General features: G+C 33.7%; 1 protein-coding gene across 5 annotated transcripts in view; it reads left to right on the top strand.

Annotated features, from left to right (window-relative positions):
• Positions 1 to 3,719: 3,719 nt before the first annotated feature.
• The window catches only part of smoc1 (SPARC related modular calcium binding 1), a 107,647-nt gene continuing 90,012 nt past the window's right edge, over positions 3,720 to 21,354 (top strand). For all 5 annotated transcript variants that reach the window (XM_062033822.1, XM_062033821.1, XM_062033820.1 and 2 more), the window contains exons 1-2: positions 3,720 to 4,021; positions 18,516 to 18,681. In XM_062033822.1, coding sequence (XP_061889806.1) covers positions 3,944 to 4,021; positions 18,516 to 18,681 — 244 coding nt within the window. In that variant the 5' untranslated portion in view covers positions 3,720 to 3,943. The remainder of the gene's footprint in view (positions 4,022 to 18,515; positions 18,682 to 21,354) is intronic.

The raw sequence follows: 21,354 nt of genomic DNA, 5'->3' as shown, positions 1-21,354 counted from the left end.
ATGACAATGAATTAGGACTAATAAATACAATATAATAAATAATAAATAAACAAGTTTACATGACAATGAATTATGACTAATAAATAAAATATAATAAATAATAAATAAACAACATGTTTACATGACAATGAATTATGACTAATAAATCAAATATAATAAATAATAAATAAACATGTTTGCATGACAATGAATTATGACTAATAAATCAAATATACTAAATAATAAATAAACAACATGTTTACATGACAATGAATTATGACTAATAAATAAAACATGATAAATAATAAATAAACAACACGTTTACATGCCAATGAATTATGACTAATAAATACAATATAATTAATAATAAATAAACAACACGTTTACATGACAATGAATTATGACTAATAAATAAAATATAATAAATAATAAATAAACAACACGTTTACATGACAACGAATAATGACTAATAAATACATTTTAATAAATAATAAATAAAAAACATGTTTACATGACAATGAATTATGACTAATAAATAAAATATAATAAATAATAAATAAACAACACGTTTACATGACAATGAATTATGACTAATAAATAAAATATAATTAATAATAAATAAACAACACGTTTACATGACAATGAATTATGACTAATAAATAAAATATAATAAATAATAAATAAACAACACGTTTACATGACAACGAATTATGACTAATAAATACATTTTAATAAATAATAAATAAAAAACACGTTTACATGACAATGAATTATGACTAATAAATAAAATATTATAAATAATAAATAAACATGTTTACATTACAATGAATTATGACTTATAAATCAAATATAATAAATAATAAATAAACATGTTTACATGACAATGAATTATGACTAATAAATAAAATATAATAAATAATAAATAAACATGTGTACATGACAATTAATTATGACTAATAAATAAAATATAATAAATAATAAATAAACAAGTTTACATGACAATGAATTATGACTAATAAATACAATATAATAAATAATAAATAAACAAGTTTACATGACAATGAATTATGACTAATAAATAAAATATAATAAATAATAAATAAACATGTTTACATGACAATTAATTATGACTAATAAATACAATATAATAAATAAACAACATGTTTACATGACAATGAATTATGACTAATAAATAAAATATAAAAAATAATAAATTCAAAACATGTTTACATGACAATGAATTATGACTGTTAAATAAAATATAATAAATAATAAATAAACAAGTTTACATGACAATGAATTATGACTAATAAATAAAATATAATAAATAATAAATAAACAACATGTTTACATCACAATGAATTATGACTAATAAATAGAATATAATAAATAATCAATAAAAATATGTTTACATGACAATGAATTATGACTAATAAATAAAATATAATAAATAATAAATAAACATGTTTACATGACAATTAATTATGACTAATACATACAATATAATAAATAATCAGCAAGTTTACATGACAATGAATTATGACTAATAAATACAATATAATAAATAATAAATAAACATGTTTACATGACAATGAATTATGACTAATAAATAAAATATAATAAATAATCAATAAAAACATGTTTACATGACAATGAATTATGACTAATAAATAAAATATAATAAATAATAAATAAACAAGTTTACATGACAATGAATTATGACTAATAAATAAAATATAATAAATAATAAATAAACCTTTTTACATGACAATTAATTATGACTAATAAATACAATTTTATAAATAATAAATAAACAGCAAGTTTACATGACAATTAATTATGACTAATAAATAAAATATATTAAATAATAAATAAACAGCACGTTTACATGACAATGAATTAAGACTAATAAATAAAATATATTAAATAATAAATAAACAACATGTTTACATGACAATGAATTATGACTAATAAATAAAATATAATAAATAATAAATAAACATGTTTACATTACAATGAATTATGACTAATAAATCAAATATAATAAGTAATAAATAAACATGTTTACATGACAATGAATTATGACTAATAAATACAATATATTAAATAATAAATAAACAACATGTTTACATTTGAGACACTTGTGATTTAGGGCTATATAAATAAACATTGATTGATTGATTGATTGATACATTACAATGAATTATGACTAATAAATACAATATAATAAATAATAAATAAACATGTTTACATGACAATGAATTATGACTAATAAATAAAATATATTAAATAATAAATAAACATGTTTACATTACAATGAATTATGACTAATAAATACAATATAATAAATAATAAATAAACAAGTTTACATGACAATTAATTATGACTAATAAATCAAATATAATAAATAATAAATAAACATGTTTACATGACAATGAATTATGACTAATAAATACAATATATTAAATAATAAATAAACAAGTTTACATGACAATGAATTATGACTAATAAATAAAATATATTAAATAATAAATAAACATGTTTACATTACAATGAATTATGACTAATAAATACAATATATTAAATAATAAATAAACATGTTTACATTACAATGAATTATGACTAATAAATACAATATAATAAATAATAAATAAACAAGTTTACATGACAATTAATTATGACTAATAAATCAAATATAATAAATAATAAATAAACATGTTTACATGACAATGAATTATGACTAATAAATACAATATATTAAATAATAAATAAACAAGTTTACATGACAATGAATTATGACTAATAAATAAAATATATTAAATAATAAATAAACATGTTTACATTACAATGAATTATGACTAATAAATACAATATAATAAATAATAAATAAACAAGTTTACATGACAATGAATTATGACTAATAAATAAAATATAATAAATAATAAATAAACAACATGTTTACATGACAATGAATTATGACTAATAAATAAAATATAATAAATAATAAATAAACAACACGTTTACATGACAACGAATTATGACTAATAAATACATTTTAATAATTAATAAATAAAAAACATGTTTACATGACAATTAATTATGTCTAATAAATAAAATATAATAAATAATAAATACACAAGATTTTTACATGACAATGAATTATGACTAATAAATAAAATATAATAAATAATAAATAGACAACACGTTTACATGACAATGAATTATGATTAATAAATAAAACATAATAAATAATAAATAGACATGTTTACATGACAAAGAATTATGACTAACAAATAAAACATAATAAATAATAAATAGACATGTTTACATGACAATGAATTATGACTAATAAATAAAACATAATAAATAATAAATAGACAACACGTTTACATGACAATGAATTATGATTAATAAATAAAATATAATAAATAATAAACAACAAGTTTACATGACAATGAATTATGACTAATAAATAAAATATAATGAATAATAAACAACAAGTTTACATGACAATGAATTATGACTAATAAATCAAATATAATAAATAATAAATAAACATAATGACTTTTCTTTCAGCCACTAACACAGCAGTGACGAAGACCACGCCCACAAGAAGTCATCTTCATAGTCTCGCGTCGGGGCGTGGGCGGGGCCTCGCCGCCATTGGCCAGAGCGACACGTCAATCACCTCCGCGCTCTTTTAAAAGCGCGTGTCCAGCTGCCTCGGCGTGGAAAGTCAAGCCTGGCGCCGCGGACACGACACAACACAACACAACACAACACAACACAACACAACACAACACACACACACACACACACACGTACACGTACACGTACACATACACATACACACACACGGCCGAGCCACGCGTGGGGAGATCATGTGACGAGTGACGTCAGGACGTTTAACGAACAATTAGGGAAGTTTTTTTTTTTGGAGGCCATTTCCGGTGCGGGCAGCATTATGTTGTCTCTGCTCACCTGTTGTCACCTGATGACGTCACTGCTGCTCTGCTGCCTGGGCCACGCCCACGCCTCCAGGGTGAGTCCAAGTCACGTGACCCCGCCATCACAACATTCTTGAAAATATACTACTTTTTTTTAAAAATGTATTAAAAGAATATTGATCTAAAGCAGCATAATGTAATAAATAATGGTTTAAACATCAATATTATGAATGCATGACATCATTACCATAGTTATTTTTAAACTGTATATATATATATATATATATATATATATATATATATATATATATATATATATATATATATATATATATATATATATATATATATATTTATATATATTCTATGAAATCCGGGAATGTTTTTATAATTGTTGAAAGGGAGCACTTAGTTCCTGAACAGGCTGAATATTTTGAAGTTGGAACGGTTTAAATGGGATAAAATATGTGGGAGTTGTGGAACTTTGAAAAATGTCCCATTCTTTTCAATGGGAACTTCCTGGAAATTTGCAAAAGCAGAAATTATTTTGAAAATGGTAAAAAAAACTTGAATGTTCTGAATGAGTTGAAATGGTTGGTGTTGGAATTTTTCTTGGTGGAGAAATGTTGAAGTAGTAACATGTTGAATTGAGAAATGGTATTATGGAGTTCCTGGAATTTTGGGAAAACCGGGAATTTTTCCAGTCCATAAACTTGTTTTTTTGTCCTGACTAAGAGGAATGTTTTGACGGGGGAACGCTTGAAGTGGGTTGAAAAATGTGAAAGGGTTGGAAATAAGGTTAGAGAAAACTAGGTATTCCTGGAAATGTGTTGAATGTGAAAAAATGGTTGTTTGAATATCCAGGATGAGTTGAAGGTGGAATGGTTTGAATCGGTTGAAAAATGTGGCAATTGTGGAAGTTTGAAAAATGGGTAATTCATTTTGAATGGGGAAAATGTCCCTAAAAACTGGGAATTCTAGGAAATCCGGGAATTTTTTCAATAATTATTGAAAGGGAGCACTTAGTTCCTGAACAGGCTGAATATTTTGAAGTTGGAACGGTTTGAATGGGATAAAATATGTGGGAGTTGTGGAACTTTGAAAAATGTCCCATTCTTTTCAATGGGAACTTCCTGGAAATTTGGGAAAAGAGTGAATTATTTTGAAAATGGTAAAAACAAATATGAATATTCCGAATGAGTTGAAATGGTTGGTGTTGGAATATTTAAATTTGGTCAAGAAATGTTAAAGTAGTAACAACGGAATTCCTGGAATTTCGGGAAAACCGGGAATTTTTTCCAGTTCAAAAACCAACTTAGTTTTTTTGTCCTGATTAAAAGGAATGTTTTGACGGGGGAACGCTTGAAGTGGGTTGAAAAATGTGAAAGGGGTCATCGCACTGAAAAAGGTTGGAAATAAGGTTAGAGAAAACTAGGAATTCCTGGAAATGTGTTGAATGTGAAAAAATGGTTGTTTGAATTTCCAGGATGATTTGAATGTGTTGAAGGTGGAATGGTTTGAATCGGTTGAAAAATGTGGCAATTGTGGAAGTTTGAAAAATGGGTAATTCATTTTGAATGGGGAAAATGTCCCTAAAAACTGGGAATTCTAGGAAATCCGGGAATTTTTTCAATAATTGTTGAAAGGGAGCAGTTAGTTCCTGAACAGGCTGAATATTTTGAAGTTGGAACGGTTTGAATGGGATAAAATATGTGGGAGTTGTGGAACTTTGAAAAATGTCCCATTCTTTTCAATGGGAACTTCCTGGAAATTTGGGAAAAGAGTGAATTATTTTGAAAAATGGTAAAAAAAAAAAATGAATATTCCGAATTAGTTGAAATGGTTGGTGTTGGAATATTTAAATTTGGTCAAGACATGTTAAAGTAGTAACAACGGAATTCCTGGAATTTCGGGAAAACCGGGAATTTTTTCCAGTTCAAAAACCAACTTCGTTTTTTTGTCCTGATTAAAAGGAATGTTTTGACGGGGGAACGCTTGAAGTGGGTTGAAAAATGTGAAAGGGGTCATCGCACTGAAAAAGGTTGGAAATAAGGTTAGAGAAAACTAGGAATTCCTGGAAATGTGTTGAATGTGAAAAAATGGTTGTTTGAATTTCCAGGATGATTTGAATGTGTTGAAGGTGGAATGGTTTAAATCAGTTGAAAAATGTGGCAATTGTGGAAGTTTGAAAAATGGGTAATTCATTTTGAATGGGGAAAATGTCCCTAAAAACTGGGAATTCTAGGAAATCCGGGAATTTTTTTCAATAATTGTTGAAAGGGAGCACTTAGTTCCTGAACAGGCTGAATATTTTGAAGTTGGAACGGTTTGAATGGGATAAAATATGTGGGAGTTGTGGAACTTTGAAAAATGTCCCATTCTTTTCAATGGGAACTTCCTGGAAATTTGGGAAAAGAGTGAATTATTTTGAAAAATGGTAAAAACAAATATGAATATTCCGAATGAGTTGAAATGGTTGGTGTTGGAATATTTAAATTTGGTCAAGAAATGTTAAAGTAGTAACAACGGAATTCCTGGAATTTCGGGAAAACCGGGAATTTTTTCCAGTTCAAAAACCAACTTAGTTTTTTTGTCCTGATTAAAAGGAATGTTTTGACGGGGGAACGCTTGAAGTGGGTTGAAAAATGTGAAAGGGGTCATCGCACTGAAAAAGGTTGGAAATAAGGTTAGAGAAAACTAGGAATTCCTGGAAATGTGTTGAATGTGAAAAAATGGTTGTTTGAATTTCCAGGATGATTTGAATGTGTTGAAGGTGGAATGGTTTGAATCGGTTGAAAAATGTGGCAATTGTGGAAGTTTGAAAAATGGGTAATTCATTTTGAATGGGGAAAATGTCTCTAAAAACTGGGAATTCTAGGAAATCCGGGAATTTTTTCAATAATTATTGAAAGGGAGCACTTAGTTCCTGAACAGGCTGAATATTTTGAAGTTGGAACGGTTTGAATGGGATAAAATATGTGGGAGTTGTGGAACTTTGAAAAATGTCCCATTCTTTTCAATGGGAACTTCCTGGAAATTTGGGAAAAGAGTGAATTATTTTGAAAATGGTAAAAACAAATATGAATATTCCGAATGAGTTGAAATGGTTGGTGTTGGAATATTTAAATTTGGTCAAGAAATGTTAAAGTAGTAACAACGGAATTCCTGGAATTTCGGGAAAACCGGGAATTTTTTCCAGTTCAAAAACCAACTTAGTTTTTTTGTCCTGATTAAAAGGAATGTTTTGACGGGGGAACGCTTGAAGTGGGTTGAAAAATGTGAAAGGGGTCATCGCACTGAAAAAGGTTGGAAATAAGGTTAGAGAAAACTAGGAATTCCTGGAAATGTGTTGAATGTGAAAAAATGGTTGTTTGAATTTCCAGGATGATTTGAATGTGTTGAAGGTGGAATGGTTTGAATCGGTTGAAAAATGTGGCAATTGTGGAAGTTTGAAAAATGGGTAATTCATTTTGAATGGGGAAAATGTCCCTAAAAACTGGGAATTCTAGGAAATCCGGGAATTTTTTCAATAATTGTTGAAAGGGAGCAGTTAGTTCCTGAACAGGCTGAATATTTTGAAGTTGGAACGGTTTGAATGGGATAAAATATGTGGGAGTTGTGGAACTTTGAAAAATGTCCCATTCTTTTCAATGGGAACTTCCTGGAAATTTGGGAAAAGAGTGAATTATTTTGAAAAATGGTAAAAAAAAAATATGAATATTCCGAATGAGTTGAAATGGTTGGTGTTGGAATATTTAAATTTGGTCAAGACATGTTAAAGTAGTAACAACGGAATTCCTGGAATTTCGGGAAAACCGGGAATTTTTTCCAGTTCAAAAACCAACTTCGTTTTTTTGTCCTGATTAAAAGGAATGTTTTGACGGGGGAACGCTTGAAGTGGGTTGAAAAATGTGAAAGGGGTCATCGCACTGAAAAAGGTTGGAAATAAGGTTAGAGAAAACTAGGAATTCCTGGAAATGTGTTGAATGTGAAAAAATGGTTGTTTGAATTTCCAGGATGATTTGAATGTGTTGAAGGTGGAATGGTTTAAATCAGTTGAAAAATGTGGCAATTGTGGAAGTTTGAAAAATGGGTAATTCATTTTGAATGGGGAAAATGTCCCTAAAAACTGTGAATTCTAGGAAATCCGGGAATTTTTTTCAATAATTGTTGAAAGGGAGCACTTAGTTCCTGAACAGGCTGAATATTTTGAAGTTGGAACGGTTTGAATGGGATAAAATATGTGGGAGTTGTGGAACTTTGAAAAATGTCCCATTCTTTTCAATGGGAACTTCCTGGAAATTTGGGAAAAGAGTGAATTATTTTGAAAAATGGTAAAAAAAAATATGACTATTCCGAATTAGTTGAAATGGTTGGTGTTGGAATATTCAAATTTGGTCAAGAAATGTTAAAGTAGTAACAACGGAATTCCTGGAATTTCGGGAAAATTGGGAATTTTTCCAGTTCAAAAACCAACTTCATTTTTTTGTCCTGATTAAAAGGAATGTTTTGACGGTGGAACGCTTGAAGTGGGTTGAAAAATGTGGGAGGAATAGTTGCCAGAAAAATGGGTGAAAATAGGGTTTGAAAAAAACGGGATTTCTGGGAATTCCTGGAATTTTTTTGAACTTGAAAAAAATAATAGTTTGAATGTCCAGGATGAGTGGAATGTGTTGAAGGGGGAATGCTTTGAATCGGGTGGAAAATGTGGAAGGTAGAGCGCTCCAAAATGTGGGGAATAATAATAATAAATAATAAATAGATGAATGTTGGTGTAGAAAACATTATAAACATTCACACAATAATGTCTTGTAGGGTTACACACACGCAGGGCAGAGACACATATTAATAATAATAAATATGATATATACATATTAATAATAAATATTATATATACATATGAATAATAATACATATTATATACACATATTAATAATAATAAATAGTACAAATACATATTAATAATAATACATATTATATACACATATTAATAATAAATAGTATAGATACATGGGCAGCACGGTGGTAGAGGGGTTAGTGCGTCTGCCTCACAATACGAAGGTCCTGAGTAGTCGTGAGTTCAATCCCGGGCTCGGGATCTTTCTGTGTGGAGTTTGCATGTTCTCCCCGTGACTGCGGGGGTTCTACTTCCTCCCACCTCCAAAGACATGCACCTGGGGATAGGCCCCTCCCACCTCCAAAGACATGCACCTGGGGATAGGCCCCTCCCACCTCCAAAGACATGCACCTGGGGATAGGCCCCTCCCACCTCCAAAGACATGCACCTGAGGATAGGCCCCTCCCACCTCCAAAGACATGCACCTGGGGATAGGCCCCTCCCACCTCCAAAGACATGCACCTGGGGATAGGCCCCTCCCACCTCCAAAGACATGCACCTGGGGATAGGCCCCTCCCACCTCCAAAGACATGCACCTGGGGATAGGTTGATTGGCAACACTAAATGGTCCCTAGTGTGTGAATGTTGTCTATCTGTGTTGGCCCTGTGATGAGGTGGCGACTTGTCCAGGGTGTACCCCGCCTTCCGCCCGATTGTAACTGAGATAGGCTCCAGCGCCCCCCCGCGACCCCGAAGGGAATAAGCGGTAGAAAATGGATGGATGGATGGATGGATGGAGTATAGATACATATTATTAATAATAAATATTATATACACATATTAATAATAATACATATTATATATACATAATAATAAAAAATATTATATACACATATTAATGATAATACATATTATATATACATAATAATAACAAATATTATATACACATATTGATAATAATACATATTTTATATACATATTAATAATAATAAATATTATATATGCATATTAATAATAATAAATATTACATACATATAATAATAATAAATATTATATATGTATATTAATAATAATAAATACTATATATGCATATTAATAATAATAAATATTATATACACATAATAATAATAAATATGGATGGATGGATGGATGGATGGAGTATAGATACATATTAATAATAATAAATATTATATACACATATGAATAATAATACATATTATATATACATAATAATACAAAATATTATAAACACATATTAATGATAATACATATATATACATAATAATAAAACATATTATATACACATATTGATAATAGTACATATTTTATATACATATTAATAATAATAAATATTATATATATATATTAATAATAATAAATATTACATACACATAATAATAAATATTATATATGCATATTAATAATAATAAATACTATATATGCATATTAATAATAATAAATACTATATATGCACATATGCATATTAATAATAATAAATATTATATACACATTAATAATAATAAATATGATATATACATAATAATAATAAATATTATAGATACATATTAATAATAATACATGTGGAGGTACTAACCACTAGTTATGTTCAGAAAGTCTCACTGAGGGAAACAAAGCCTCTGCAAGGTTTTTCTTCCCCCGCAAAAAAAACCTTTTTTCCATCATAAATGACAATTAGTGTGATCCCAGAGTCCGGAACGTTCCTGGTGAAGCCCTTTGATGAAGCCTGAATGATGATGATGATGATGGTGCACCATTCCTATTGAGTGAAAAGCACCGTCAGGGAAAAAGTGTGGCAATGACTTTGTGTCTAAACCTATTCTCAATGTAGTGTCTCCATACACACATCAACTACACAACCACTGAAAACTACACAACTACACAACCTGTGAAAAACTACACAGCTACACAACATGTGAAAACTGACTAAAAAGCAGTGAAGTTGTCACGTTGTGTAAATGGTAAATAAAAAGAGAATACAATGATTTGCCAGAACAATTTGAACTGTGGACTCGTCAGACCACAGAAGACTTTTCCACTTTGCATCAGTCCATCTTAGATGATCTCGGGCCCAGCGAAGCGTTTCTGGGTGTTGTTGATAAATGGCTGTGGCTTTGCATAGTAGAGTTTTAACTTGCACTTACAGATGTAGCGACCAACTGTAGTTACTGACAGTGGGTTTCTGAAGTGTCCCATGTGGTGATATCCTTTACACACCGATGTGGCTTGTTGATGCAGTAGCGCCTGAGGAATGGAAGGTGTGGGTGTTGTTGATAAATGGTAAATGGTAAATAAAAAGAGAATACAATGATTTGCAAGAACAATTTGAACTGTGGACTCGTCAGACCACAGAAGACTTTTCCACTTTGCATCAGTCCATCTTCGATGATCTCGGGCCCAGCGAAGCGTTTCTGGGTGTTGTTGATAAATGGCTGTGGCTTTGCATAGGAGAGTTTTAACTTGCACTCACAGATGTAGCGACCAACTGTAGTTACTGATGGTGGTTTTCTGAAGTGTTCCTGAGCCCGTGTGGTGATATCCTTTACACACCGATGTGGCTTGTTGATGCAGTAGCGCCTGAGGGATGGAAGGTGTGTAATACCATGGCTTACGTGCAGTGATTTCTCCACATTCTTCAAAAAGGAGAAGAAAAGAACCAAGTTGACTGGTAATTCCAAACACATTAGTTTTGCTTGAATGTTGTTTTTATACTCACGACCAATTATGCAAATGATGTCATTCTTCTTCTGTATTCCTGCACATGTCCATGGCTGGAAAACAAATACTAACTCTCCATGTTGGCTGAGGATGTTCACTTGTGGTTGGCTCTCACCATGAAAGTACAGAATGACTCACTTCAGTGGGGTCTCTGTTCACACGGCTGCTGAAACGCCACAGTGGTCACAACCCACAACTCCCCAAAGTGGATGATTGGTACACCTTTTTTTCCCCCATTTGTTGGTGGTGAGTGGGAGGAGGAAGGCTTCCTGTTTCCATCATCAGTTTCACCAGGTGGGAAGCACTTTGGAACAGACCAAGACCGTGACTTGCACTTCCAAAAACAAGGGGCATCAACAACACCCGCTAGAAGACGTCACTGTCTGTGGTAAACAATACGCATGTCCTTGTCTTGTGTGAAGCAAGTGAGGCTGGCATACAGACCCCTCTGATTAGTGATCAGAGGCAGGTGAGTCTCCTGATCACTAATCAGAGGCAGGTGGCAGAACAGGAAGTGGAAACTAAAAACAGGAGCGCCAGACAGGAAGTAAAGACTAACAGTACTGACTTGGTGGCACCAAACATGAGGTACTTGTTAACGTAGCTTGGTTCCAGAGTAAGTTTGGTACTGATACCAAAATGTATTTCCATACTCTTCTAAAGAAAGGGGAGCACAAAAAAATGTCATTATTGTCTTTATTGTAAGACAAAATGTTAGTGTACATGAAACATATGTTTATTATTGTCATTTAGTCCTTCAATAAAATAGACAACTTGTCTTTTAGTAGTAAGTAAACAAACAAAGACTCCTAATTAGTAGGAACATATTGTGTCATTTATACACCTATTATTTTGAGGGACAAACTGTAAAAAATGATTATTCATCCACTTGTTCATTTACTGTTAATATCTGCTTATTTTCTGTTTGAACATGTTCTATCTACACTTCTGTTCAAATGTAATAATCACTTATTCTTCTCTTCTTTGATACTTGACATTAGTTTTGGATGATACCACACATTTAGGTATGGATCTGATACCAAGTAGTTACAGGATCATACATTGGTCATGTTCAAAGTCCTCATGTGTCCAGGGACATATTTACCGACTTTATAAACATAATATGATTTTTTGAAAAGGAAAAAAGATTTTGTGATAGTAAAAAATATCAATGTAATCATAGTAGTATTGACTTGATACGCTCTTTTACTTGGTATCATTACAGTGCATGTCAGGTGTAGATCCAACCATTGTTTACATTGTGACGGCGGTGAGCTATTGTATCCTCCTACGCTGTGTAGTGAAGCATGTTTAGGTATTTCTCGTCCTCCAGTGATAATGCTACTTATAAGAAACGTACTTTATTTGTCGCCATGGAGGCCAGGATTAGTGATTTAGAAGTAGCTAAAACACTGCAGACCAATTCCATTGGCAGCAAAACAGGCCCAGAGCATAATACTACCACCACCATGCTTGACGGTAGGAATGGTGTTCCTGGGATTAAAGGCCTCACCAAACATTTTGCTGGGTATTGTGGCCAAACAGCTCCATTTTTGTTCCATCTGACATCACATGGACAAATATAAGAACTTCTGGAGGAAAGTTGCGTGGTCATACTTTTCACCCAGCAAACACACTGACAATGTTCTAGGTGTTCTAGGTGTTTCCGTGTCAAGTAAAGTCCGAGGGGAATCTAAGATGCACGCGGAGGGTAACACCAAAGCTAAAGAAAACTTTACGGCTAAATTCAATGAAACGCCAGCGTCCCAGTGGAGAGCACACGGCTTTACGAGCCGAAGCCTCTCATTAGGACAGGGGTCGGTAACCTTATTGGCTGGGAGAGCCATGAAAGCCAAATATTTTAAAATGTATTTCCGTGAGAGCCATATAATATTTTTTTTAACACTGAATACAACTAAATGCTTGCATTTTTAAGTACAGTAAGACCAACATTTTTAGAGTATAATACGTCTCTTATTCTTTTTAACAACATTGTTATTCTGAAGCTAACCAATTATAGATAAAAGACGTCTTATCATTAATGCGACTTCTCGAAAAGGTGCGATAGAAAACGGATGGATGGATTAAAAAATGCATGAGAATGTTTTATATTTTGAACCTTATTTTTAACACTGTGATTACCAGCGGAATTATTTATTACTTATCGTGTTAAGCAATGTCAGCTAGGATTTATCTGAGAGCCAGATGCAGTCATCAAAAGAGCCACATCTGGCTCTAGAGCCATAGGTTCCCTCCTTTTAGGGGCCGCTGACAGATGCCTGAGGGGGACTCCATCAGCAGCCAATCAAATGAGTTGATGTATTTCATGCCCGATTGTTCCAATCAGTGTAATGAAAGTCAGACCTTTCTCTCTCCTGATGCTTGGAGCTTCAACTTCTACTTATAGAAGCTACTTTTTCCCTACACTTTGAGCCCTGCGGTGTGTGAAATGGTGCAGCTAGTTTGTGGATTTTTCTTTGTTGAAGGCCAAAATGTAAATCGTTAAAAAAAAAAGAAGATTTGAATTGTTTGTGCTATGGCGCCATCTGCTGGATGAGTTTGCTCACTGCAGGTGCTCCATTTAGTGCTTTCGACCGGAAGTAGAGTGCCAATTAGTCTTCTGGTTGTCCATAGCGTTTCTACCCGCATGGATTCTTCATTCATCACTCCAAGCAACGTTTGTAAGTTTTACAATATAACTAAAACTATTCATACTTACTAAAGCGTCCCATGTGTGATGTCTGTAGGAGTGTTTTCATGCATATTTGTACGTGCTAGCGTCGTTAGCATCAGCTAATATGCTAACACGTTTACGAGTGTCTGTTATACCCGAAAAAACTGAATTTATTTTTTTCAAATTGCTATTGTTCTTTAAATTCCAGACTTTCAATTAGCCTGAGCTTTCGACCGGAAGTAAAAGTGCCGTTCAGTCTTCTAACTGTCCATAGCGTTTCTACTAGCATAGATTATGCATTCATCACTCCTAGCAACATTTGTAAGTTTTACAATATAACTAAAACTATTCTTACTTACTAAAGTGTCCCATGTGTGATGTCTGTAGGAGTGCTTTCATGCATATTTGTACGTGCTATCACAATGTCGCCAAGCTAGCGTCGTTAGCATCAGCTAATAAGCTAACACGTTTGCGAGTATCTATGTTATAACTGAAAAACACGGAATTTTTTTATTTCAAATTACTATTGTTCTTTAAATTCCAGACTTTTGATTAGCCTGCGCTTTCGACCGGAAGTACAAGTGCCGTTCAGTCTTTTAGCTGTCCATAGCGTTTCTACTCGTCTATATGTCACTTCCTATCTTCAAATAATAATGCTATACGTCACTTCCTGTCTTCACATAATAACACCCGACGTCACTTCCTGTCTTCACATAATAACACCAGACGTGACTTCCTGTCTTCACATAATAACACTATACGTCACTTCCTGTCTTCACATAATAACACCAGACGTCACTTCCTGTCTTCACATAATAACACCAGACGTCACTTCCTGTCTGCACATAATAACACCAGACGTCACTTCCTGTCTTCACATAATAACACCAGACGTGACTTCCTGTCTTCACATAACAACACTCTACGTCACTTCCTGTCTTCACATAATAACGCCAGACGTCACTTCCTGTCTGCACATAATAACACCAGACGTCACTTCCTGTCTGCACATAATAACACCAGACGTCACTTCCTGTCTTCACATAATAACACCAGACGTGACTTCCTGTCTTCACATAACAACACTCTACGTCACTTCCTGTCTGCACATAATAACACCAGACGTCACTTCCTGTCTGCACATAATAACACCAGACGTCACTTCCTGTCTTCACATAATAACACCAGACGTGACTTCCTGTCTTCACATAACAACACTCTACGTCACTTCCTGTCTTCACATAATAACGCCAGACGTCACTTCCTGTCTGCACATAATAACACCAGACGTCACTTCCTGTCTGCACATAATAACACCAGACGTCACTTCCTGTCTTCACATAATAACACCAGACGTGACTTCCTGTCTTCACATAATAACGCCAGACGTCACTTCCTGTCTTCACATAATAACACCAGACGTCACTTCCTGTCTTCACATAACAACACTCTACGTCACTTCCTGTCTGCACATAATAACACCAGACATCACTTCCTGTCTGCACATAATAACACCAGACGTCACTTCCTGTCTTCACATAATAACACCAGACGTCACTTCCTGTCTTCACATAATAACACCAGACGTCACTTCCTGTCTTCACATAACAACACTCTACGTCACTTCCTGTCTTCACATAATAACGCCAGACGTCACTTCCTGTCTTCACATAATAACGCCAGACGTCACTTCCTGTCCAACTCTGCAAACTAAAGAAATGTTGACACTTTATTCAATGATTATAGTTTTCTCTGGACTGTAAATGAGCTAATATTTGCAAAAACTACCAAAGTTCTCAGTGTGAACATGAAATATCTTGTCTTTGCAGTCTATTCAATTGAATATAAGTTAAAAAGGATTTGTTGTATTCTCTTTTTATTGACCATTTACACAACCTGACTACTTCACTGCTTTTGTAGTTTGTGTACACAACAAAGCTGTGTTTATTTGTCTTGTGCATAGTTGTGTAAAAGGTGAATAATAATGTTGTGTAAAAGGTGAATAATAATGTGTTGTGCATAGTTGTGTAAAAGGTGAATAATAATGTTGTGTAAAAGGTGAATAATAATGTGTTGTGCATAGTTGTGTAAAAGGTGAATAATAATGTTGTGTAAAAGGTGAATAATAATGTGTTGTGCATAGTTGTGTAAAAGGTGAATAATAATGTTGTGTAAAAGGTGAATAATAATGTGTTGTGCATAGTTGTGTAAAAGGTGAATAATAATGTTGTGTAAAAGGTGAATAATAATGTTGTGTAAAAGGTGAATAATAATGTGTTGTGCATAGTTGTGTAAAAGGTGAATAATAATGTTGTGTAAAAGGTGAATAATAATGTTGTGTAAAAGGTGAATAATAATGTGTTGTGCATAGTCGTGTAAAAGGTGAATAATAATGTTGTGTAAAAGGTGAATAATAATGTTGTGTAAAAGGTGAATAATAATGTGTTGTGCATAGTTGTGTAAAAGGTGAATAATAATGTTGTGTAAAAGGTGAATAATAATGTTGTGTAAAAGGTGAATAATAATGTGTTGTGCATAGTTGTGTAAAAGGTGTGTAAAGTGTCAAGTATTGCAATACATCCTTTCTTCAGACCTCCAATGGGACCATCCATAACGTGTCTGCCAGAGTGTCTGCTGGTCCTGGTCCAGGGTCAGTGGGTGTGCCGCCGTGACTAACTAAGATGACTAAGACCTCACTTGCTCACTCCTCTTTATTTCCACTTCCACTACTTGCAGTTGTAGCTGGGAGGTGGAAGGTTGGAAGGTCCATTAGGGCCGGGACTCAGAACCAAATGAAGTCCACTTTCCTTGGTAGTTGACAAGTACCTGCCAGGCCAGGTCTTAAGACCTCTGCTGTGTTTGGAACAAGACCAGTTCAAGACCAGACTGAAGTATTTCTAACAAGACCAGTTCAAGACCAGACTGAAGTATTTCTAACAAGACCAGTTCAAGATCAGACTGAAGTATTTCTAACAAGACCAGTTCAAGACCAGACTGAAGTATTTCTAACAAAACCAGTTCAAGACCAGACTGAAGTATTTCTAGCAAAACCAGTTCAAGACCAGACTGAAGTATTTCTAACAAAACCAGTTCAAGACCAGACTGAAGTATTTCTAACAAAACAGGTTCAAGACCAGACTGAAGTATTTCTAACAAAACCAGTTCAAGACCAGACTGAAGTATTTCTAACAAAACCAGTTCAAGACCAGACTGAAGTATTTCTAACAAAACAGGTTCAAGACCAGACTGAAGTATTTCTAACAAAACCAGTTCAAGACCAGACTGAAGTATTTCTAGCAAGAAAGTTGAAAAAATAAACATTTTGCTACTTTTTTGTTTATTTTACTCTACATGTACAGTAATATACACTACATGTACAGTCATATACTCTACATTTACAGTAATATACTCTACATTTACAGTAATATACACTCCATTTTGAGATGAAATTATCGCAACTTACCATATTTTTTTACATTTTAGATTTAAAAAATTAAAATCTACTAATACAATGCTAAAAAAGTTACCCATGTCTTGGCCACTAATACACCCCCATACCATCACACACTAATACACCCCCATACCATCACACACTAATACACCCCCATACCATCACACACTAATACACCCCCATACCATCACACACTAATACACCCCCATACCATCACACACTAATACACCCCCATACCATCACACACTAATACACACCCATACCATCACACACTAATACACCCCCATACCATCACACACTAATACACCCCCATACCATCACACACTAATACACCCCCATACCATCACACACTAATACACCCCCATACCATCACACACTAATACACCCCCATACCATCACACACTAATACACCCCCATACCATCACACACTAATACACCCCCATACCATCACACATGCTGCCTTTTACACTTTCACCCTAGATGGTTCTTTTCCTCTTTGGTCCACAGTTTCCAAAAACAATTAGAAATGTGGACTCGTCAGACCACAGAAGACTTTTCCACTTTGCATCAGTCCATCTTAGATGAGCTCGGGCCCAGCGAAGCGTTTCTGGGTGTTGTTGATAAATGGCTGTGGCTTTGCATAGTAGAGTTTTAACTTGCACTTACAGATGTAGCGACCAACTGTAGTTACTGACAGTGGCTTTCTGAAGTGTTCCTGAGCACATGTGGTGATATCCTTTACACACTGACATGTGTACGTACTGTATGTACAGTGTAATGTAGTCTCCATCCTCTCCAGTGGGCAGCCATGGAAAAATTCCCGGTTTTCCTGAAATTCCAGGAATTCCTTAATAGCACTTGTCAATGTCAAATGTTCCTGTGTCCTCCCAGTGGCTGATTGGCGAGCGAGAGCACCACTGCGGCGGCGTCTGCACGCGCCCGCAGGCCAAGCCCGTGTGCGGCTCGGATGGGCGGAGCTACGAGAACGGATGCGAGCTGCAGAGGGCGCGCTGCAAGGACAAGATGCTGACGCTGGTGCACCGCGGCCGCTGTCGAGGTGAGGACGCCGTTTTGTGGCCTCGCCACATCCCAGCAGGGGGGCTTTGTGACCTGGATTTAGAGTAGTCAGTGTTTCCTTTTTGAGATATTTCTCCTTGCCAACCAACATCAATGTTACACTTTGCTGATCTTGCACATTCGCAACCCTGCATGCTCATGTGTGGATGCAAAACAATAGTATTTCATAACCCACAATCCCTTGCCCCTGCCATGTGCTCTGAAGAGGGAGTTCCACGCCTCCACCTTTATTTGGGCCTTTTCTGGTTACATAGCATTATATTACATTACGCAGCTGCTCCTAAGGGAAGGTGGTCATAAATAGCTGTTGCACTCAGTCATAAACAGTTCAAAGAAAAGGTGCCTGGAGCGGTGTCAGGTCCTGCTTCTTCTCCGCTTTGTAGATCTCGGGTCAGGACAAGATCTTCCTGTGGCTGACAATAGAGCAGAGAAACCGACACCTCCATGTCGCATCCCATCGGACACAGTGGAGTTTTACAAGCCTTTTGCTTGATAAGATGAAAGACAGCTTTTGTCTTCTCGCAGGGGACCTGAACTCAATGCAACACAAAGTCTTTTCTTTGTCCCATTTAAAGCTGCAGTTCCATTGGCAGCGAAACAGGCCCAGAGCATAATACTACCACCACCATGCTTGACGGTAGGCATGGTGTTCCTGGGATTAAAGGCCTCACCCTTTTTGGATTTTGGATTTTTTTTTGTCAAAAAATCTGGATTTTTTTGGTTAAAAAAGTCGGGATTTTTTCTAAGTGTCAAAAAATCAGGATTTTTTCGAAGTGTCAAGCAGTCCGGATATTTCCTGTCAAAAACTCTGCATTTTTTCTTAGTGTCAAAATGTATCTTTTATAAGTGTCAAAAACTCGGGATTGTTTTTGTCAAAAAGTCGTGATTTATTCTAAGTGTCAAAATGTTGGGATATTTCTGTCAAAAAGTCTGGATTTTTTCCAAGTGTCAAAATGTCGGGATATTATCCGTCAAAATGTCGGCATATTTCTGTCAAAATGGCGGGATATTTTCTGACAAAAAGTCTGGTTTTTTTGGGTCAAAAAGTCTGTATTTTTTTGGTCAAAAAATCTGGATTTTTTCTAAGTGTTCAAAAGTTGTGATTTTTTTCTAAGTGTCAAAATGTCTGGATATTCTGTCAAAAAGTCGAGATTTTTTCTAAGTGTGAAAAAGTTGGGAATTTTTCTAAGTGTGAAAAGTCTGGATTTTTTCTAAGTGTCAAAATGTCGGGAGATTTCCTGTCAAAATGTCGGGATATTATCTGTCAAAAAGTCTGGATTTTTTCTTTGTGTCAAAATGTATCTTTTATAAGTGTCAAAAACTCGGGATTTTTTTCGTCAAAAAGTCGTGATTTTTTCTAGGTGTCAAAACGTCAAGATATTATGTCAAAAAATCGGGATTTTTTATAAGTGTCAAAAAATCGGGATTTTTGCTAAGTGTCAAAATGTTGGGATATTATCCGTCAAAATGTCGGCATATTTTCTGTCAAAATGTCGGGATATTTCTGTCAAAATGTCGGGATATTTCTGTCAAAAAGTCTGGGTTTTTTTTGTCAAAAAGTCTGGATTTTTTTTGTCAAAAAGTCTGGATTTTTTTTGTCAAAAAGTCTGGATTTTTTTGGTCAAAAAATCTGGGTTTTTTTGTCAAAAAGTTGTGATTTTTTTTGTCAAAATATCGGGATTTTTTATAAGTGTCAAAAAGTCGTGATTTTTTTCTTATTGTCAAAATGTATTTTTTTATAAGTGTAAAAAACTCGGGATTTTTTTCGTCAAAAAGTCCTGATTTTTTCTAAGTGTCAAAATGTCAGGATATTTCTGTCAAAAATTCGGGATTTTTTCTAAGTGTCAAAATTTCGGGATATTATCTGTCAAAATGTCGGCATATTTCTGTCAAAATGTCGGGATATTTCTGTCAAAATGTCGGGATATTTTTTGTCAAAAAGTCTGGATTTTTTTTGTCAAAAAGTCTGGATTTTATTTGTCAAAAAGTCTCGATTTTTTTTGTCAAAAAGTCTGGAATTTTTTAGTCAAAAAATCGAGATTTTTTTCCAAGTGTCAAAAAGTCGTGATTTTTTTCTAAGTGTCAAAAAGTCGTGATTTTTTTCTAAGTGTCAAAATGTCGGGATATTTCTGTCAAAAAGTCGAGATTTTTTTTCTCAAAAAGTCTGGATTTTTTTTGTCAAAAAGTCTGGATTTTTTTTGTCAAAAAATCAGGATTTTTTCGAAGTGTCAAAAAGTCGTGATTTTTTCGAAGTGTCAAAAAGTCGTGATTTTTTTCCAAGTGTCAAAATGTCGGGATATTATCTGTCAAAATGTCGAGATGTTTTTCTAAGTGTAAAAAGTCTGGATTTTTTGTAAGTGTCAAAATGTCGGGAGATTTCCTGTCAAAATGTCGGGATATTATCTGTCAAAAAGTCTGGATTTTTTCTAAGTGTCAAAATGTCGGGAGATTTCCTGTCAAAATGTCGGGATATTATCTGTCAAAAAGTCTGTATTTTTTTGGTCAAAAAATCGGGATTTTTTCTAAGTGTCAAAAAGTCGTGATTTTTTTCTAAGTGTCAAAATGTCTGGATATTCTGTCAAAAAGTCGAGATTTTTTCTAAGTGTGAAAAAGTTGGGAATTTTTCTAAGTGTAAAAAGTCAGGATTTTTTCT

This window comes from Entelurus aequoreus, linkage group LG23, assembly GCF_033978785.1.
Source record: "Entelurus aequoreus isolate RoL-2023_Sb linkage group LG23, RoL_Eaeq_v1.1, whole genome shotgun sequence".
Taxonomy (NCBI): Eukaryota; Metazoa; Chordata; class Actinopteri; order Syngnathiformes; family Syngnathidae; genus Entelurus; species Entelurus aequoreus.
The sequence above is the reverse complement of the archived record's forward strand: the minus strand, read 5'-3'. Positions and strand labels throughout refer to the sequence as shown.